Genomic DNA, 20331 nt, shown 5'->3' on the forward strand with positions numbered 1-20331 from the left:
GGATGCTGCTGGCCTGCTGCTCCCTGTGCACCTGGCTGGCTGGGGCACACAGTAAGTGCTTAGGAAACACCTGCTGGTTGAGAATCCCAATGGACCTCTGACTGACGCCTTGGGCGACGGTGATGGACACCTGCCGCCACTGCACTGGACAAGGAGGAGGGTTGTGTGCAGATTGGTGGCTGACACAATACTGGAAAACAGATTCTAACAGACTACCTAGGAATGGATTTATATTATGCTCTATTATTTTTTTTTAGATTTTATTTATTTATTCATCAGAGACTCAGAAAGAGACAGAGACACAAGCAGAAAGAGAAGCAGTCTCCATGCAGGGAGTCCAGTACAGGACTCGATTCCAGAACCCCAGGGTCATGAAGGCAGATGCTCAACCACTGAGCCCCCCAAGTGTCCCCTATGCTCTGTTATCATTACTGAAAGGAAAGCTTGCAGTTTCCACATTGGTAAATTCCATATTTCTGTACAAAAGAAACAAAAATATATACCCATGAAGTTTCTGGAAGGTCTGTGAATCATCTGGCCATTCCACAGCTGTGAGAAAGGTGGAAGACTGCGAGGGAAGCTACATTCTTCGTGGCCCCAGCGGGTTGAGATCAAGGCCCCAGAGAGTTAGGATCACCCACCCTGTAAGGGGAAAACTCTCCTCTGATTTTCGTGAACAAATGCAAGGCTTTACTACCTTCTGCAGACAAGACTGTGGTCCTTCCTAATTGTGTCCAGGGTGTCCAGCTATGCAGCATGGGGATGTGAGCAGGACTTTCACTCTTGCTGCCTGACATGAAGGTTGCTAAGCTTTTCCACAAAAACAATCAATCATCTACAAGACTGTGTCCCCCACAGCAAACTCCACACAGGAGGAGTGGCATCTGGGCAACGGGGACAGGGGTCTGACCTCACCCCCACACTGTCTACAATAGACACAGGCTCCAGAGCACAGCTAGGATCACTGGCAATGAAATGGGGCAGGTACAAACCTGCTCATGGAATTCTGTCCCAAATCCCAGGGCAGCCGAGTGAGCAAGCCTTTCTACAATGCAGGCCACTCAGGATTGACTCCACGAGGACATTTCCCCGGGGGGGCAGGATGCACACAATGGGGTTGGTATTTCACTGTTATGTAAAACCTGCACTATTAATTCATTGTCGCTCCCTCAGAAGGTGTGTGGAACACCTACTAGGTGCAGACGTGGTGCAGTGGGTGGAGGATGGAACAGATCCCAGCACTGCTGGCAATGACAGGTCAGCAGAGTAGACCTGACCTTTTTATAGGATGTCATGGCACCACAGTTATAAAAGAAATTAACCCTCAAAGCAACCCTGTGGGGTGCTTAAGATCAGGAAATGTAAAGTAACTTTATCTGAGTTATAGGATTTTACAAACCAAGAGCCAATGCCATGTGCATGGCAGCCTTTGGCTGAGTGGAAGATGACCGGAGGCAGAACACACAGGAAGGGAGGAAGAGGGCCTGGGAACTGAATGAGCTGGAGGAGGGGGCAGGGTGGGGTGGGGTGGGGGCGCGGGAGGAGGGGGCAGGGGGATGAGGGGGTGGGGGTAGCAGGGGGTAGGGTGGGGGGGCAGGGGGTGGTCCTCTCCAAGGCTCCATCCGTCAGAGTCCTGCTCCCTCGCCCTTCAGAGGCCTCACCTCCACAGACAGTAAAAACAGCAGCATCTGACACGTGTCCTGGTTCCTACTACAGAGGGAACATTCAGGAGCCAGTTCTACATTATTTGCACCCTGGGCGCGGATGGGGCAGCCACGGCAGGAGGGGCAGGGCACTCCAGTCCCTGTGAGAAGGCCCCGCACCCCATATTCCACAGGAACACGTGGATCAGGCTGCAATGGGGCAGGAGGCTGTGCTTCCACAGGGACCCAGGGCCACTCTGGGACAAGCACAGGGGCTCCCTCAGCCATGCGCCCAGGCTGCTCGTGTCCCTGATCACCAGCCTCACTGCGGCACAGATGACGTCCTCTTCTGCACACAGGTTGCCAATGTCCAGCCTGACCATGACAAGACACGAGGACTGGGCCTTCTCATGAGGACTGGGCCTTCTCACGAGGACCACCTGGAAGCCACTCCAAGAAGCATGCTAGCTGAGAAGATGGCAGGTGTGGAGGGTAGCCAGAGACGCTGAGTGAAACCCCATTGACCTCCTAGGACATGACTGAGATCCAGCTGGATGATCATTGGAGGGTTTTTCAGTAAATGTCCCTATTTGAAGAACAAAGCGAGGTCCGTGGTTCCACCAGGGGTGAACACACACACGGGTATCAGCCCCAAAGCGACCGGGGTCTCAGGCTAAACCCTCCAATGGCTGACACACAACTGGAGACCCCGGACATGACTCGGGCTTTCTAGAAACCAGTCACTTCATGTGCAGCAAGGGTGCATATGTTTCTGGCAAAGATGCCACGAGTGAGTAAAGCTAAGCTAGTCCCCATGCCACGAGGCTCCACACGGCTGGAGAATTAAGGTTTTTATTAAAAAAACATAAATTGGAAAGATGTTCAAATTCTTATTTCCTATTTTTCACTTTTTGGCAGTAAAGGTCCCAGCAACCTGGGTAATGCCTCCTGCAGTATCCCAGCTCCTGGCCTGGGTTGATGGAAGAGGAGAGATGGGGATGCATGGGTACTTGGCACCACAGCCACTTGTCCAGGGGAGGGGGCGGGAGCAGGTGTCGGAGTCAGTGCAGTGAAATCTTCCTATTGATGCATCTTGAGCCTGACAAGCAAGAGAGCAAAGGCTTGCTGATGGTGGGCAGGCTGGTGGCGGCCGACCTGGAGCAGAGCATCAGGTCCCGGAGCCCTGGCACTGGCCCTGGGGACCTGGGGGTGGTCCCCCTGTGGCAGGTTCCTCCAGCAGACACTTCTGCGAGGGGTGCATCTCAGCTCTCGGGTGTCCTACAGCACATTTCCCAAACCCCCACCCCAGGAAGGTGGGGACGCACCTCTCAGCAGTAATCCCTCCACCGCCTCTGCCCTCCCGCCGTGTGCGCCCCCCGTGCCACGCCCACCACCCACCTGCTGGGAGGTCCGTCTACATCTGTCACATGCTTCCTTTTAATTTATCCTTAATCCTTCCAGATCAGTTGCGGGGCAGTAAGCAGAGTAATAACGAGGGAGGGGAGTGGCGGGGAGGCCTGGTGCCCCTGCGTGTGGAGCCTCCGAGGACACTCATCCCCCAGTGCTTGGTGGGTGCCTGCCCTACACAGAGCACACCCCGCACACTTGGGCACTGTCTCTGAGGGACAGCAGAGGGAGGTGTCCCTCTGAGGGACGCAGAGGGAGGTGTCGTGGCCACTGGAATCGGAGCCGGAAAACAAGCACCACACTTAGTAACGAGATGAGCCAAGGCAGGTGCTTTGTTTCCTTCCCCTCATGGGTGGGCCTCAGCCCAGGAAGAAAATGAGGGATGCACATGGCAGCTTTGTCTCTCCGGCCACACGGAGCTTCAGGAGGACGCACTATGTTCCCAGGGGCTGCCGGGTCTCTCCTGCCGGCCCTCGTTTTCTCAGACCCAGTCCTTGTAGCGGCGGGGCAGCGTGCCTGGCTCCTGGCTCCGCAGATGTGACAGTTCACGTGTAGGCACGTTAGCGACCCGGTGTGACGTGCGCACCCCTCCCACTACTGGCAGCATCCCCGCCCTCACCTCGGGGATAGAAACCACTCCGTCTCGCTCTGCACGTGGTGGGGTGGCCCCTCTCCGTCTCTGGGGTCCAGTGTGAATCAGAAGCTCGTCTACTGGCCACCATGCTGATGATGACAGCTGGCGTGCCTAAGCCGCTGCCACGTGCAGACACCGTTCCTATCATGCCTGGAGGTGGAAGTGGGTGTGGAAAGGGGTAACAACCGCCAGCTCAGGTCTCCAACGCCAAGGCTCCATGGACGCCCCTCCGTTCCCAGCACCCCAGGCCTGCCATCCTGTCACCCCTCCAGCCTTTCCTCCTGCTGCCTCCGGTCAAGAGCCCTCTGGCTCCACAGTGACTGGGCCTGCTGCACTTCACCTTCTGCCCTCCCGGCCCTGCTGTCCCCAGGCCCCATGTCCCTGGGCAGCTCAAGGCTGATCCCCGTGGTGCCCTTGCAGAGACCGGAGACCCCTCTTGGGGAGGCTGCCCACACCTCGCCTTCTCCTGCCCTGTCTCTTTCCTTGCTCCTCCTGACCCATGGACCAGAAGCCAGGACTCACTGGCCCGGACCCTCTGCTGACCCTGAAGTTCCTTGGGGAGCTTGGCCAAGTCCATGGTTCCTACCACGCCACTGGCCACCCCTCTGTGCACCTCAGAGAGCGCTGCCTGTGGGTGGACACCCGGTGCTCAGTCATCACTGTCCACTTGCCTTCAGTGCCAGCAGGAGTTAAGAGAAGACAGTGGTCCAGGCACGCAGCGCCCACTGTTAACCATCCCACCTTATTAGGCCAAAAAAGAAGAAAGAGCAGAGGGCAGCCCAACTCCTAAAACAAGCACATTTCTGAAAAGATATGTCCAAGCCAATTTACTTCTTAAGTGGCCTAAGTTACCGTTTAAAACACTGTTGACAGAATTATGTTGAAAGAGCACAAGCATTCAACGGATGCAGACTTTCATGGGTCATTCACTTTAAAAGCAATTATGCTTTTATTTTTACATTCACTTAGAGAAAACTGTAATTCACAGAACAAAAGCTGTACTAAATTACGTGCCATCACCACTTGTGGACGGCTTCCTTCAACCTCTGGGCTCAGGCTCCTGTAGCCCTCGCAGTGGAAGCAAGCTCACGTCCACGTGGACACGTCTCTCCATGCTGACCTCAGAGGCTCATGCCGGCCGCCTCCAGGAAGTCCTCTGGCCGTGCACAGAGGACGGCGAGTGCCGGCTCGCTTGTGGGCCGGGCTCCCGACTCCTCGCTCCAGGCCTTTCCAGTACCCACATGCTCCGTGCTTTGTACCCGGTGCCCTGCTCGGCCCTGCGAGCGGTGCAGGTGACCGGACCCTCCCTCTGCGGCCAGGCTGGTAAGACCCGCCACCATGCCCTGCCTCCCGCGGCCCTGCTGGCCCCGCTCGCTGGTGCCCCGCGGGCTGGCCGGCCAAGGGGAGGTCTCACGTTCGGCGGGAAGAGGACGCTGGAGACGCGGTGGCCGCCCACCGCATCGCTGCGCAGCTGCACCAGACCCGCCACTCACACCCACGGCTCCCCTCTGAGGAGCCTGCCGGGGTTCCACCCCTGCACAGGACGCATGCTGCGTGTGCCACGTGCACAGCACTACCGAGGAAACGTGTGCCCATGGGGTGAAGAATCCAGGGTCGCTGAGCCCCCCACGCCCGTCGGGCACAACAGGGCCCAGGAGCCCTGGGTGGTTCGCTTCCTGCTGCTGGTTTCCGAGCCGAGGCTATGAAGGCGGGGTGAGCAGAGCACCGGGCAGCAGCCGGGTCGGAGGGCCGGGGCGGGGCTGCCTGACCTCAGGCCCGCTCACACTCGCTCCTGAGCCGAGACCGGACCTGGGGAGGGGCAGGGAGGGAGGCCCCTTCCTCCACACTTGGGCCTGCGCGCACACTCACACACACCTATGAGTGCTCACTTACAAGCTCACAGGAGCTCATGTGCTTACACATTGCCACTCAGTGTACAAACATCCTTGCACACTCACACAGCTCACACACCCCTATGAGTGCTCTCATACAAGCTCACAGGAGCTCATGTGCTTGTACATGTTCACTCACACCCACACAGTGTACAAACATTCTCACACACTCACACATGCTCACACACACACACCTACAAGTGCTCACGTACAAGCTCACGGGAGCTCATGTGCTTCTACATGCTCATTCAGTGTACAGACATCCTCGCACACTCACATGCTCACCCACACACCTACGAGTGTTCATGTCAAGTTCACAAGAGCTCATGTACTTACACATGCTCACTCACAGTGTATAAACATCCTCACACATGCTCACACACACACCTACAAGTGTTCATGTACAAGCTCATGGGAGCTCATGTGCTTACACATGCTCACACCCACACAGTGAACAAACATGCTTGCACACATATGCCTCCACAAACCTATACACACACCTACATACACTCAAACACATTCACACCACACTCACACGCCAGCACTCTCACATGCTTGCATGGCCACACACACTTGCCCGCACGTGTACACTCACAGCAGGCTCACGTGCTCTCGCACATGCTTGTACACTCAAATGTGCCCACATACACATGCCTCTGCACACACATGTGCACACAGTTGCAGACACATTCACAAACCTACAAATGCTTATGTACACACACATTTGTATGCACTCACACTCTTGCACACAAGCATGCTCACACTCAGACATATGTTCACATTCACTTACAGACTTACCCACATGCTTGTACATGCTTGCACACTCAACGGATTTACCAGTCGTTCTGGTGTGCAGTTATTCAGAGTGATCTTGAGGGCCAGCACTGAAAAGACCTATGACACGCCTGTTGTGGTCACTATGCACACATGGAACCCTGTCCATGTGCCAGGGCCACCAGAAAAGCTCACCTGAAGTAGGGCCAGCATGTTCCCCCCAGCAAATACCTGGCACCTTTATCTTCACATTTTGATGATTCACAGCACTGATTACAAAGTGCCTCAGCTGGTAATAAGGCACTTCATTTTTCTTCAAATGTGCTTTTTATTCAGTTCACAGATGAATCCAATTAGCATATCATTGTGACTGATTAAATATGCCTCATGTAAATTTACATGTCAAAACACTCTGAACTTAAACAGATAGACAAGCCTGCCAGGCGTCCATAAACAGCTTTGCAGGCACAGCCAGCTTGAAACACAAAAGCTGAAGTTTAAATTTGCAATGACGACCAGGTAGAGACAGAGGAAGAGGAAAGAGCTGGTGTTACTCATGCATGAGGAGAGAAAATGAATATAGACATTTGCCTCTCTTTGTCTCTGACGAAAAGCTATTGACAGGAGACTCCCCGTCTGCATCCAAGGCTGTCACATCAGATGAGCTCATCAGGTGATGGAAATTCAGCCTCTGATCCAGGAAAGGTCCCTGGGCACTAGAATTGAGGCTGTTTCAAAGAGATTATATTATCTTAGACAGCAGGATTAAATTAACATGGGAATGACTTCTACAAGAGGAAATTTTTTTGTTAAACATGTGCTAATGTTTATTATGCATAACATTTTCTTATCATAAGTGATCTCCTTTGATGTTTGATTCATTTGTTCGTTGGTTTCTGACACTCTTTTCAGAAGGGAGCAAAATCCTGAGGATGATGACGAGATCGTGAGCATTGGTGGAAAAGCCTTCCCTGAATTCCTCTAAAAGCCACGGCGGCTACAGCTTTTGTGGGTGATTTGGGGGAAATTTTTTTTAAATCACAAATGATATGAAGTTTGGTGAACAGCCAGAAACACTTCCTGGGGGAAGCCTGTGCCTGTGGTCATGGGGTGGGTGTTGTCACTTCTCTGTCACACCTGGGTGCCTCCTGCAGAGAACTTGTCCCTGGCAGCACCGATGGCCGCCCCCTCGAGGCATGTCCCCTTGGGGCCACACCTCCCCAGGTAGCCACCAGCTAGGATGGAGGGCATGGACCGGGGGGTCTGAGACCCGCCTGTGTCGGGGGCTGCACCCTCCTCTGCCTGATTCACAAACCTTGCAATCATTTGCTCCATCTGACCCCATACACACCTACTTCCCAGCATCCCAAGTGGCATGTCACCTGCTACAAACACGGCTCTGCTCTCTGGTTATCATCTTGTGGGTGGGTTACCCTTTCAATGACGAACAAGGTCAGTGAAAGTGATTTTCATGAACTAACCCAGGAAGGGGTTTGTGGCTGGGTAGACGTATGGTTGCTTGTGGGGGAACCTCAGAGAACACTAGGGCAGTAGGCTTCCAACCAGCAGGGGTGCAGGCAAGCTTGCGGCAGGCCAGATGCCCCACGGGTAAGTGCCAGGCGAGTGCCCGGCACTCAGGGCGGCCCTTCAGCTACGTCTGGGCTTAACTGGAGGACAAACGGGGAGGCCTGTGCGTCTCCTCTTCACGTCACTTTGCTGCCAAAGCTCAACTATTCAATCAGTGGAAATAGTACAGGAGGAGGGGATCATGTTCAGGGCCAACCGTGGCGTCTGACACCGAACAGGGAGTTCGGCAGAGGGATGAGCTTTAGGACAAAGCAGAAAACACATTTTCTTAGTGTGCCTTATCATAAACCAATAAAGAGATTAAATTTGATGAATGTGGTGAAAGAAAGGCATTAAACCTAATAGGCATGTTCCAGAAAGCTGCATATAAATAAGTCCCCTTTCACGGAAGGAGTGTTCCAGCCCACCAAGGAAGACTGAAAGATGCCCCAGAGCAAGCAAGCAGGGGACCCCGTGAGACTCCCTTCCAAATTAGGCTGAGAGGGACCCCCCAGCTGGGGTGCATGTGAAGGGGGTGGCCACCATCAGGGCATCCCCACTGGATCCTTCCTAGGCACCTGCCTCTGTGGGCGTTACTCCCACCAAGGACACTAGCACAGAAACCCATGTCCAGAGGGACTGGGTGGCCATGGGAGGGAGGGAAGGAGGATGCCTCCATGGGGAGTGTGGTCTGGGGATATGCACATGCTCTCCTCCAGGATGCAAGTGTTCAGACACCTTCAGGGGCCAGAGGGAGAGGCCCCTGCACAGGCCAGGCTGTGGGGTCTGATGTGTCCACCTGAACGCACCAGGCCTCACACACAACCTGTGCCTCCAGAACAGATTCTTCTGCAGGCACCAAGGCCCTGACCCTTCCCATCCCTTCATGGGGCCACCGTGGGGCTTCCATACCTCAATGTGAATGGAGCTGGGGGCCTGGCAGCTACTCCTTCCTGATTGTACCCTCACTGCTGTCTTTTCCTCCATCCCCTCGATTATCAAATCCTACCGCTGTCACTTCCTGCCTGCGTTTGGAGCTCTGAGCCCCACCTGCCAGCACCCATTCAAGCCACACTCCTCCTGGGGTTCTCCAGCCCTGCCTGCCCTGTAGCTGTCCACAGAGGACAGCCATTGGCAGCCCGGCCTTCCCATAACCCCGTCGTGGTGCCTACTGCAGCTGGGACACCTGCCCACACTTGCACAGCTGTGCGGGCTCCCTCAAGCTGCTAATTGTCCCCCAAGTGGTGTCAGTCTCCCCCAGACTCAGGTGGATCCCCTTAACAATGCTCCATAAATATGGATTATCACATCTTAACAACTGACACCTTGGTGTGCAATGGCGCAAAGTCTGTCTCCCACCAGCTAGCCATGCCTGCAGCTCCCCAGGATCATGGGAAACGGGCTCATTCCATCCACCTCCGTGGGCCACACGCAGGCACTGGGAAAACCACTTTATAAGAGTGCACCATTTTCAACAGAACCACATCAGCCGTGGGCCCAGGGCTGGGTTGGCCTGTAAAATGCTGCGAAGGGTTACAGGGGTCAGCTAAGGTACATTCACGGGCCACAGGTTGGGTCAGTTCTCCACAAAATGAAGTACCGCAGGAGAAGGAGTCTGCCACATTGGTTTCTCTGCTCATTCAATTTTCCAGCATCATTATTAACCTCAGTTAAATCGTGTCGGCTGTTTTTAATTTGAAGGTTTGTTCCAGGACACCCAGTCACTCTGACAGTTGAGGACGTGGCCGACAGTGCTCACTGTATTAACACCCCCGGAACCATCACAGAGCTCCTCCTTTAATTGTTCACAGGCCAGAGTTTTCTCAAGTGAAGACATGAAACAACTGCCCAACATATGGAAAACCAGGAACGTCAGCACCTTTTGTTAAGATGGTGGCCGCGTGCCTCTGGCAAGTGCCATTTGGACACTCAGGGATTTCATGTTTATCTGGCATGTGTCTGTAGAACTGGTAATGCTCAGAAACAAAGACGAGCTGCAGACAGACACAGTGGCCATGACAGGACAGCTGCCCCCGCGGGGACAGCTCCGAGCCTGCAGCCTCTGGCTGGCTCAGGCCGGTCTGTCCGGTCTTATCCGGGCCACTAGGCACAGGAGCTGCCATCACCACTGCCCCCCATTTGCGATTCTATCTCCTCATTTAGGGGAACGACAAGAAATGGCCACCAACCCGCTGACCCCCTCCCGCATCCAGGATGGGGCGCAGCTGGCTGACTGTGAGGTGCCTGCATCCCTCCTGGTAGGTGAGGTCCGACCACCTCATCCACCTGGGCCTCGGGCCTGCCCCACCCTCCCTTTGTTCACACGTGGCTGTAATCCACACGTGTGTCTGCACTTTCGTTCTGCCCACAGAGAGATGCCGTCCATGGTGACCTGCTGTGTGCTCCCAGAGCCCCCCTTCCTCCAGGGAGCCACTCCCAGATGCTGGGGCCACCCTCTGGGTCTCTGCTTCCTTCGCTGCACATCCAGCCTCTTCCCACTGATCCTGGGGGTCTCCACCCTGAGCATCTGTGCTGTCACCCCAGTCAAGCCTACGGAGCCTGGGACCAGGACTGCCTCCCGGAGCTGTGACCTCCCTTCCCTCATGCCTGGTTGGCACATCACACAAACCAACCCTGTTCAGGTTTTCAGGTTCACATCATACCCGCAGCTTCTCAGCTCATACGACATAAATGCCCAAGTCCCACCGGACACGCGGCCCTTGGATGTGGATCAGGAAGAGGCTCTAAAGGCCGTAGTGCGGGGGAGCACCCCAGGGCATCACCCGTCCAGGGAGGGCTGTGTCACAGAGCTGACTGGCGACACGCATGGGTCACCTGTGCTGACGCAGATTCGCCATGAAGTGCTCACCAGTGCCATCCTGACTGTCCACGATCAAACACTGGCCTCCGTTACAAATGCAGCAGCTGCAGTTCCCCATGGAGGGAAGAGAGGTCATCACAAGGATGGGCCGTGCTGGAGCTCGAGCAGGCCAGGCCGCCCTGTCTGACCCACCCTGCCCTGCGAGGCCAGTGTGCTCCCCATTTCACCGAGGGCACCTAGAAGCTAGGAATCTCCCAAACCGCCAGAGCTGGGAGGTGAGGCACCTTCTCCTGGACCCCATCCATGTCCATCCTGCTTTGGGGGTTTACACAACAGGATCAAGCTCTCACCCCACACACTGGGTTCCACATACACCCTGCTGGTTAAATTCGGCCACTTTCCACCAACAGGGTGAAGACTGGGGAGTAGGGTGGGCACATTTACTGAGCACTGTGTGTCCGGCGGGGGAGGAGGGACCTCTGGGACCCACCCCCGCCATCTGGCCTGGGAAGCCCCCAGGTACCTGTTCGCAGCTGTGGGGGCAGACAGGGGCTTGCTGGGCCAGCGAGGTAGGTGGGCCGTTCTCACAGCCGTAGGTGGAGAGGCTGGGGCTCCAGCTCCCATCACCCTCCAAAGGGGCGGCAAGCACGCAGAAGCTGGAGCAACAGCAGGAAGCGTCCAGGACCGCCAACGCCCAGTGAGTACCACCGGCCCCTGGGGACTTTGGGGCACAGAGCTGTGACCCACTCAGCCATCTGCAGGGGGCAGGCGCTCCTCCCACGGAGCATACATGTCACTCTGTGTCGGCCTTTGTCTGGGAGGAAACGAGTGTGGATCGAACAGTATGGTTTGTCGTGTTTGGTCTACATGCCACCCCGGCCCTGCTGGAGCACTGTCCCCAGGTCCGAGCAGAGCTAACCCCGCCTGTGACTGCCCACAGAACCCATGGAACCCCCGGCCACATCGACTCCCCTACGCTCGGGGTGACACCGCGAGGAGAACTGGCCTCTAATCAGATAAACGTGGCTCTGGGAGGCTTGTCCAGTGGGGCTGCTGTGCTGTTGGCACCACCTCCTCCCGGTGAATGCTGGGAAGGTGCCAGAAGCAGTTACCTGGCTGTGCAGGACAAGGGAGGGGCCAGCGCCCTTCCCGCCCTCACCCAGTTGCCTCCTGGAGGCCGCAGCCGGCGGGCACTGGTTCTCAGGCCCCCCTTGCTAACCAGCCCTATGGCACCCCCTGGCCCCGCGGGGTCAGGTCCCCCGGCCCCCTCAGCCCACGAACGGCCCGGGTTTCCAGGACAGGCCTGCACGCCTCCCGAGGTAGGATGGCTGGCTGCCTCGGCTGAGAGACACCCCTTCGCCTTTGCCCGGCTCCTTCTCAGAACGCTTGGTGCTTCCTGACGACGATGGGATAGGTCATGGGCATCACCCCATCGCGCTTCCATCCTTGCGCGTGAGGCATTCAGACTCAGCACCACATGGCAGGGGCACACGCTGGACTGGCTGTGCTGTGTTACCTGATGTAACACTGTCCCCTCAGCGTCCACTTTGCCACGTCACACTCAACATGTCACCCCCCCCCATGATGCCATGTCCCATTACCGCTGACTTACTCATCTTCCACCTTCCCTGGGGGGAGCCTCTACAAGGGCAAAGTCACTTTCACTGAGCCAGTGGCGCTGCTGCTACACGGTTCCTGGTGCGAGGCTGACGTCCAGTAGGTGTCACTTTGGGGGGCGAGTGCGCAGGAAACTGGACTCTGCGAAGCTGACTCAGGGGATCTACTGACCCTGAGATGACGGGACTCACTAACCCTGGGTAGGTGTCTCACCGACAGGGCAGGTTCCTGCCTGGGTCCCATGCTGGCCCATAGCCCAGGGAGGAAGCAGGGGCAGGGCCAGGACCTGGCCTGTGGCTGAGGTCGGGCCAGGTGCCCTGCACATGACCCTGGGTGGCTCCTTGGGTCCTGCCTGCCCCTGCCGCACCCCCAATGCACCCCCCAACCCCCGAATCCACTTCTGCCTCCCCAGCACCCCCAGCCCCGGAAGCGCATTTCTGGATCTGCCCCACAGTGTGACCCTGCTGCGTCCCTGTGGTGGTTCCATGTCGGCACCCAAGTCCTGATGTGCCCAGGAAGCCAGGCGACCACCTGTGCATGTGCAGCTCACGAATCACTCCCAACACCACGCATCACCCCAGGTCCGCATAGGCCAGTCCCCGCGTCAGGAGGAAAGCCAGCCCCTACCATAAGCGAGGTCCCCGTCCACACCTGCTGGGTGGGCAGAGCGGCACGTGACACGGCCAGCACAGGGGAGAGGGGCGTCTCTGACATCCCCGTGCACAGAAGCAGAGGTCGCTGTGCCCGCACGAAGAGGAGAGTACGCCCTGTTGTGACCACAGCAGGTTCCTGAGGCCCCAGACGACTCTGTGGCCAACTCCATGATCTCACTTCTCCGCAGCAACAGGAGGCCCATCATTCCCGTGCCCCGTCCAGGCCCCCTCGCCCATCGCCCGCTCTGCACTCCCCAGGAACAAGGACTGGCACCCCAACTCCATCTGTCTGCTCTCGTCCTCATGAAACAGTGGGAAGCCCTCATCAGGGCAGCACCCCAGGGAAAGCACACGACTCCCAGCCTCACCAGTGCCCTGAAGGACACAATTCTGTTCTCCGGGCCCCACAAGACCAATGTGTCATCTCAGGATCTTCAAAGGGATGAGAGGCCTCTTCCTACATTTTGCTTTTGGAATTTGTGACCTGTCAGTTCCATGGATGCCCAGCACTTCCTGCAGAGCAGCAACCACATAGGACGGAGCGGCCGGAGCCGGAGCACAGGCTGCACCCCCTCCCGGGAGGACCCTCTCCAGCTGCACAGTGCACCTCACTCTCTATGTCCTGCCTCCAGGCAGGCACCCATCTCCCAGCATCACAGCTTCTGTGTCCTTGTCCGCCACCTGTGGCCACTCCCCCACGCCTCGTTCTGGAGTTCCACAGGCCTAGCAGATGCTGACACAGTGGCCTCACCCTCCCGTGCCATCCACCACCAGCAGCATGCTGCCTGCTAGCCTCACTGGCAGACCCTGACCACTACCTGGGAGCCCGCAGGCCAGCCAGGCCTCGCAACCCCTCAAGCTGGAACCTGCCAGAAGCTGCTGCACAAACAGGAGCAACCCTCCCCCCCCCCCCGAGTGCCCCTGGACCCTCAGCCAAGGCTGGTGTCTGAGCAGCAGGCCCACGTCACTGGAAATGACAGGTGAGCCTGTCCCATCCTTCCTGCTACGGGCACATCGGGCCTCTTTGGGAGCTCCCCATGGCACCTCAGAACCCCCACCCCGCCGGCTGCCATGACCTGAGGCTCTGCTCTGGGAGGAGTCACATCTCAGAAGTGTGCACAGTCCCTGAGAACTTCTACCATCACAGATCTTTCACAGGGATCTCATTCACCTGCAGGCGAGCATAGATCTTCCTGGCACATGGGCCCCAGTATTTCCAGAGCACCCTGCCTGTTCCCTGGAGGAGTATAGCCCCCCTCCCTGCCGAGGGCCACCAGCCCGTCTTACAGGGCATGCGATCCAGCCACAGTGGGACTGCAGCTACTGCAGATGGGTTCCCCCCACCCCCCCGACCAGTGACACCTGCACCATGCAGCCCCACGTGCTCACCGGGGCCGAGAGTGGATGGCACACGGTGTGTGTGCCACCCAGGGTCCCCCTCTCTGCCCGTGGGCCCTTGGCCAGCCCGCCATCACCGGGAGGAAAGCACATTCCCTCAGCCACAGGTAAGCCAAACTTGAGGGCTCCCTGTAGGTGCTAAGGACAACACCCCACACTACACAGCCTGATTCAGGACCCTGGATTCCAGCCCCCACCCTGTCCCTGGCAGGTGGGCCCCATGCGTTGGCCCTGTCCCTCATGTGGCTGCCTGTCCTCACCTCCCCACCCACCTAAGAGCCAGGTTGTTCCTGGTCGCCCACCTGAGGCCAGCTTCTTTGGGTGGCCTTACCTGGTGAGGCCCCTTCCCTGGGCACCTGGCACTGCATCCAGGCCTCTGGAAGGCAGGCCGACTCCTCCTGAGGAGGCTGCTGTCCTCTGGGTGCTGACACGGCCTAGGCCTGTGCAGTGCCTCCCCTGGGAGAAAACCTAAGGAAGCCTGAAGCACAAGGCTCGCTTGGAAAGACAGTTTAGATGGTCAGACTAAGCATCTCAGAAGGGCTCCTTTCACTGGGCCAGGTGCGACTCCATCATCCTTTCCAAAATAAACATGCCCACCCCCTTTACCCAAATGCCAGAAGGCTGGGCAGCACTCACTGTGGACAGGGCTCTGGGGTCGAACACCCTGCACACAGGCACAGCTGCCTGACCTCCCACTCTGTAGCCCATATTTGATGTGTCTTAAAGCATTCCTGTATGGAGGCGAGCCCCCAACCTACGTTCCCAGAGCCTCAGAGTCCAGAGCTGAGCCACGAGCTAGTGTCCATGAGAGATGCCACAGGAGACACGGCCTTGCCCTGTTCTGTGCAGACGATGCATCCATCAGAAGCAGGATAGCAGCACAGCAGAGAGGAGACTCACTAACCCTATAGGTGCTCAACGGGAAAATGAGGGGGACTGTAGGAACAGGTGATTTCAGAGGCAGGGCAGCCCACCAGGTGGCTCCCGGCAGGAAGATGGGGCCCAGGGTCACGGGGTGTGTTGTGCTGCTGCCGACGGGAAGGAAGCACTTCTCCTAGGACGGGACTTAACCAATCCCTCTCTCAAAGGAGAAATGCAAAAACCGATTAGAAATACACTACTTGGAGTGAAAGACCAAGGAAATGCGGGGTAGGAAGGGGTTTCTCTGTCCTGCCCAAGATGCTGAGATGGCGCGGCTGGGAAGGTTACAGGGCACGACCAGGTGTGACGCCTCCACTTACGACCGTTTCGTGGTGCATACAGATGTTTGATTACAAACCCACATGCCCGACACACACATAGCACAACATGGGAACAGTGGGCGCTCCTGCACACCCGGAGACACAGGGGCGCCTCGCCAGGAGGCACCCACTGCCTTTGCACACCTCAGGCACACCATGTATTCATGCCCAGGTTCACAAATTCAGCAGAATGTCCAGAAGAGAATCACATCACTCACGGAAGGCCAGCTGCATCCATCCCTCAGGCACACGGCTTTCATGTTTGACAGGAGCCATGTGGTGTTGATTGCACCCCTATTCATTCTGTTTGTTCCATTCTGCACGAGATTAGCACAAGAACTCCCTGTACGTCCCCTCAGCAGGGCTGTGCCACCTCTGTGCCCCTCGTGGGGCTGTCGGGCCAGAGGGGACCAGACGTGGCGCTGGGTGTACAGGCAGCAGCCCCACCACCACCACTGCAGCCCCCAGCACACAGCGTCCACCCCATCAGTGCCACTGGGCCGCTCGCACCAACAAGGGCTCCATGTCGTCTTTGAAACAAGAAACTACCCAAAGTTCTTTTCCTGCTAACACGTGACTAAGCCTCATGCTTGGTGAGCTTGGTTCTCTTCCTGGGACCCATTCACTCCCCTAGGGACTTGGCACGTGGCACCTGCTATGCACTGGCATATCTACTACCAAACCACAGAACCCTGATGGTCACAAATGTACTTTCCATCCTCTTTCTCCTACGTGGCATCAGCTATGTTCTTAACATCATAAAAGGACTCACAACATAAGAGAACTAAGTTTTGAGACTAGGTATATATGTCCTTTTGCACGTGGTTGATGAGCTACAGCGTGCACAGCTACGAGAGCCCATACAAGCACATGCTGTAATTCAGTTGATTCAAGTGTATGGAAAGTTGTTGCAATGATGTTCAAACATACAATCGATGGGGAACATCCCGTCAGCACCAGTACCTCGGTGCACATCACGAACACGTTTAAAATAACTGAGAAACTAGATTTTAGGTAACGGACCTTGTTTTCCCCAGAAAGCAATGAAATAAACAGAAGGCTATTCAGTGAGTGCACGTCACCATGGGTACCAAAGAGGAAAAGGCTTCCTTCTGCTGTGTTCTGCTCGTCACCGCAATGTGACGGGCCAGTGAACCCAATGTTGACAGCACAACTGCCCAGCGCTGGGAGGAATGGCCATGGACACAACAGCTGTGAATGTGTTTCTGTGTTTCTGCATGAAAACGCCGGTAACTGATTTGGCCTCAAACATGTTCAATAATCTCTTGTTGAGCAGCTAGGACCATAAAACGGATGCCGGAGGGAAGGATGGAGCCCGTGGTCATGAGGGGTCGGAGCTGCTGACACCGAGTCCCACTCCCTGTTGGGAGGCAGCGTGTCTGCAATGAATGTGGCTGGCCTCCCTTGCCGAGGCCACATCAAGCTGCCCCCATACTCCTAGTCAGTTAGCCCGACACCCGCGGCCTGATGGTCACACAGGACCCTAGAGGGAAGCCTGGGGCCCTCGGCGCTCCACAGAGCCTCCTGGAGGAAAGGCAACTTGGTAAGAATCCTCCCTCTACCAGACGTGACTGGGACCCAACATCATCACTTTCAGGAAAAGAGCTATGAAGGGCACCAAGACGTCTGGCAAGTCAAGTTCACCAGCAACCAAAGCAGGTGAGACAGCCCGACTTCTAGCAGCCGGAGCCCCCCAGCTGCCCACACCCCGGCCAACACCATCCCACTGGAGGTGGCTTGCTGGGTCTCAAGGCAGGTGCGCAGGAATCTCCAGGGCCTCGAGGGCGAAGCTAGAATGCAGCTCCCTGTCTGTTTAAACCGTCCTTCCTGCCCCGTGCAGGTCCCTGACAGAAGATGCACCGGTGGGACACCAGGGACATGGGGCTAAAGCAAATGGCATGTGTTCTGTTCACACAGGGCCGCCGCGGCCCCTGCTCCCCCACCCTTGCCCCTCCATCTCAGAGGGCCCACATGGTCTTCATTACACACACCCCCGCCCCGCAGCCAGGCCTGTGGACGGTGGCAATGGGGATCTGGGGAGACTGGGCCTCCCTGTCCACAGGGTGCGTGGAGCAGCCTTACCTGTGGCCTGCACCACGTCTGCTGTCGTCAGGTTCCAGATGCTGGCGCTCACCCTGAAGGTCACCGCTGGGCCCAGAACACTGAAAGAGAGGAGGAGAGAGGAGCTCAGAACAGCCCCAGCATCCTGAGCTGCTCCCAGCGCAACATGGCACGCATGTGTCAGAGCCACCGCTCACACCACGCGTGACCTCGGCCAGGCTCCAGCGTCCTGGGCACCGTGACTTTCCCCCCTACATTCCGGGAGCTCCACCGGTAAGTGGTGCTTCTCAGACCCACACACAGCAACTTACAAAACATTCAGATCACCCTCAACAAACCACCAAGAACAAGCAGAAAAGGGAAAATTGCGATGGAAACAGATTTGAGTATTGGCCCCCATGGGAGTGGCAGGGATGAAAAGCAGGAAGGAAAGACACTGGGGTTTTTAAATTTCTCTTGACAGGAACCATTTAAAAACCTATCAGTCATTAAGAACTATTTACTATAAAAATAACTAGCAGGGAATTGCCAGATAAGGATGATTAAAATTTTCAAAGCTTCTTAAATACTATGTTGCACATCAGTTTAAAAAATATATTACTTTTTAAGTAATTTTATTCATCTGAAGAGAAGAGGGAAGGAGGGAGGAGAACAGGAAGGGGGAGGAGGCAGGGTGGGAGGGGAGGGGATGGAAAGGGAGGGGGAAGGGCAGGGAAGAGGAGGGGGAAGGGAGAGGGGAGGGGGAGGGAGGAGGAGGGAGGGGAGGGAGACCGGAGGAAGAGGATGTCCTGCCCTCCCCACCAGCCCTGCTCTGGCCTCGGGAACCACCCCCAGGTCATCGTGGTCCCTGCCCTGCACCTGCTCCTCCCGGCGGTCCAGCTCACATCCCCGTGCCCAGCCTGCCGCCCAAGGCCCTGCCCCTGGAAGACCCTCTGCTGCCCAGTCGCCACCAGCATGGCCCTAGGATGCATCTTCCCACAGAAGGCCCAGTGTGGCTTCAGGCCCACGAGACCTCGGATGGGCCCCTGGCACCGTTCCCGCAGCTCCGCGTCCACCCATTCCAGCCCACAGACCTTCTCTTCCACCTCCTTGCACAAGAAACGTCTGCATGGTCACAAAGTGCTGACGACCACATCCCTCCTCCCCGCGTGTCCCCGGCACCAACCACTGGACCCTGGCTCGCGTCTTGGCAGAGCCACGTCCTGGCCCCACACATCCCCATGGCCATCCCTGCCCTCTGGCACATGGGGTCCCAGGCCCCTCTAGAGCCCCCAATCGCCAGGCTGCCCTCCTCCCATTCCCAGTGGGAGCCCCAGGCCCTGGAACCATGGCTGCTTCTGCCTCCGTGGCTCACGTGGGTGGTTTTCCTGCCGCCTCTCCCGCCGCCCGGTGAGTGAGGCCCCAGCGCCCCTCAGCACCTCTTGTGGCCTGACCATCATCATGCTCTGACTGCGGCCTGATCAACTGTCAGGCCCTGACCACCATCACGCCCTGACCTCGGCAGACCCTCCCCAAGACCACCTGGCAGGTATGGCTGCACTGAGCATCTAGCACCAGGGATCTTACAGGATGCTCCCGGCTTCCTGGCACGGTTGGCTCTGGGGGCTGTGGGGAGTTTGTGGCAGCACCTCACACCCAAGTGGGAGGACAGACCACGGCTGTGCCTGAGTCATAAGGGCACATACCTGCTTCTACACGGAGGTTGGGAGGGGCCTCAGTGACTTGAACAGGCCTCACCTGCCGTCTCAGCGGCCTCACAACCTGACCTCAGTTTACACCTCAAGTGGGGGGGCATCTCTAATCCATCATACACATTTGAGAAATCCCGAGCAATCCTCTGGACCTAAATCCTCCCCCAGCTGCCAGGGGGCCTCTCTGAAGACCCCAGAGGCTGCAGGTCAGGGAGCAGCGTGCAGTCACACCCCCCCTCTCCCTGCACAGCGGGAGGACACCCCTGCCCCTGCGAATGCACCTAGGACTCTCGGGAGCACTCCCGAATGTTGGCATCATTGTCACCAAGGCTGTTACAAAAGTGCTGGTGATGCTCGCTGCCCCCCGCCCCCCCTCCAGCCCTGGCCCATCGCCTCTGGGGCTTGTGAGAATCTTGGGACGGAAGGAAACCTACCGTGCAGAGCAGGTTCAGAGAGGCTCCGCAGTCCAGCCCAATGGCACGACGGGGCCTTGCACCCTCCCCAACACCCTCCCCAACACCCCCATTGACATGGAAACGGCAGTCTCTTTCCAGACCCCTCAACCACACCTCTATGTCCTGTGTCACTCTTGTCCCCCCCTCTGCCCTCTAAAGCTCTGGCCTCCATTCCCTCGGCCATATGGGGAGGCATGTTCTGGCCAAGGGGCTCTGGACCTGCCTGCAGCAGCTGCCGTGGGAAGCCTGACTGCGCCAGGGCGGGGAGCGCATCCTGCAGCACCAGGAAGGGAAGAGAGGGCGGGTGTCCAGGGCTGAGCACGGACCACTGTCCTCGGCCGTGGTCAGTTGCTCCACACGTGTCCCCACAGCCCTCTGACCCCACTGCCCACCACACAGGAGCACACCAAGCTTCCCTTCTAAAATGTGAAGCCCTTGAAGGAGTGCAGCCCAGCCC

At 57.2% G+C, this 20331-nt stretch overlaps 1 protein-coding gene across 4 annotated transcripts in view; it reads right to left on the reverse strand.

Moving 5' to 3' along the window:
• Window positions 1-20331, reverse strand: part of PTPRN2 (protein tyrosine phosphatase receptor type N2) — a 725828-nt gene that overhangs the window by 361843 nt on the left and 343654 nt on the right. For all 4 annotated transcript variants that reach the window (XM_049095287.1, XM_049095286.1, XM_025449397.3 and 1 more), the window contains one exon: window positions 17750-17829. In XM_049095287.1, the coding sequence (XP_048951244.1) occupies window positions 17750-17829 (80 nt within the window). The remainder of the gene's footprint in view (window positions 1-17749; window positions 17830-20331) is intronic.

The sequence above is a fragment of the Canis lupus genome, chromosome 16, assembly GCF_003254725.2.
Source record: "Canis lupus dingo isolate Sandy chromosome 16, ASM325472v2, whole genome shotgun sequence".
Lineage (NCBI taxonomy): Eukaryota > Metazoa > Chordata > Mammalia > Carnivora > Canidae > Canis > Canis lupus.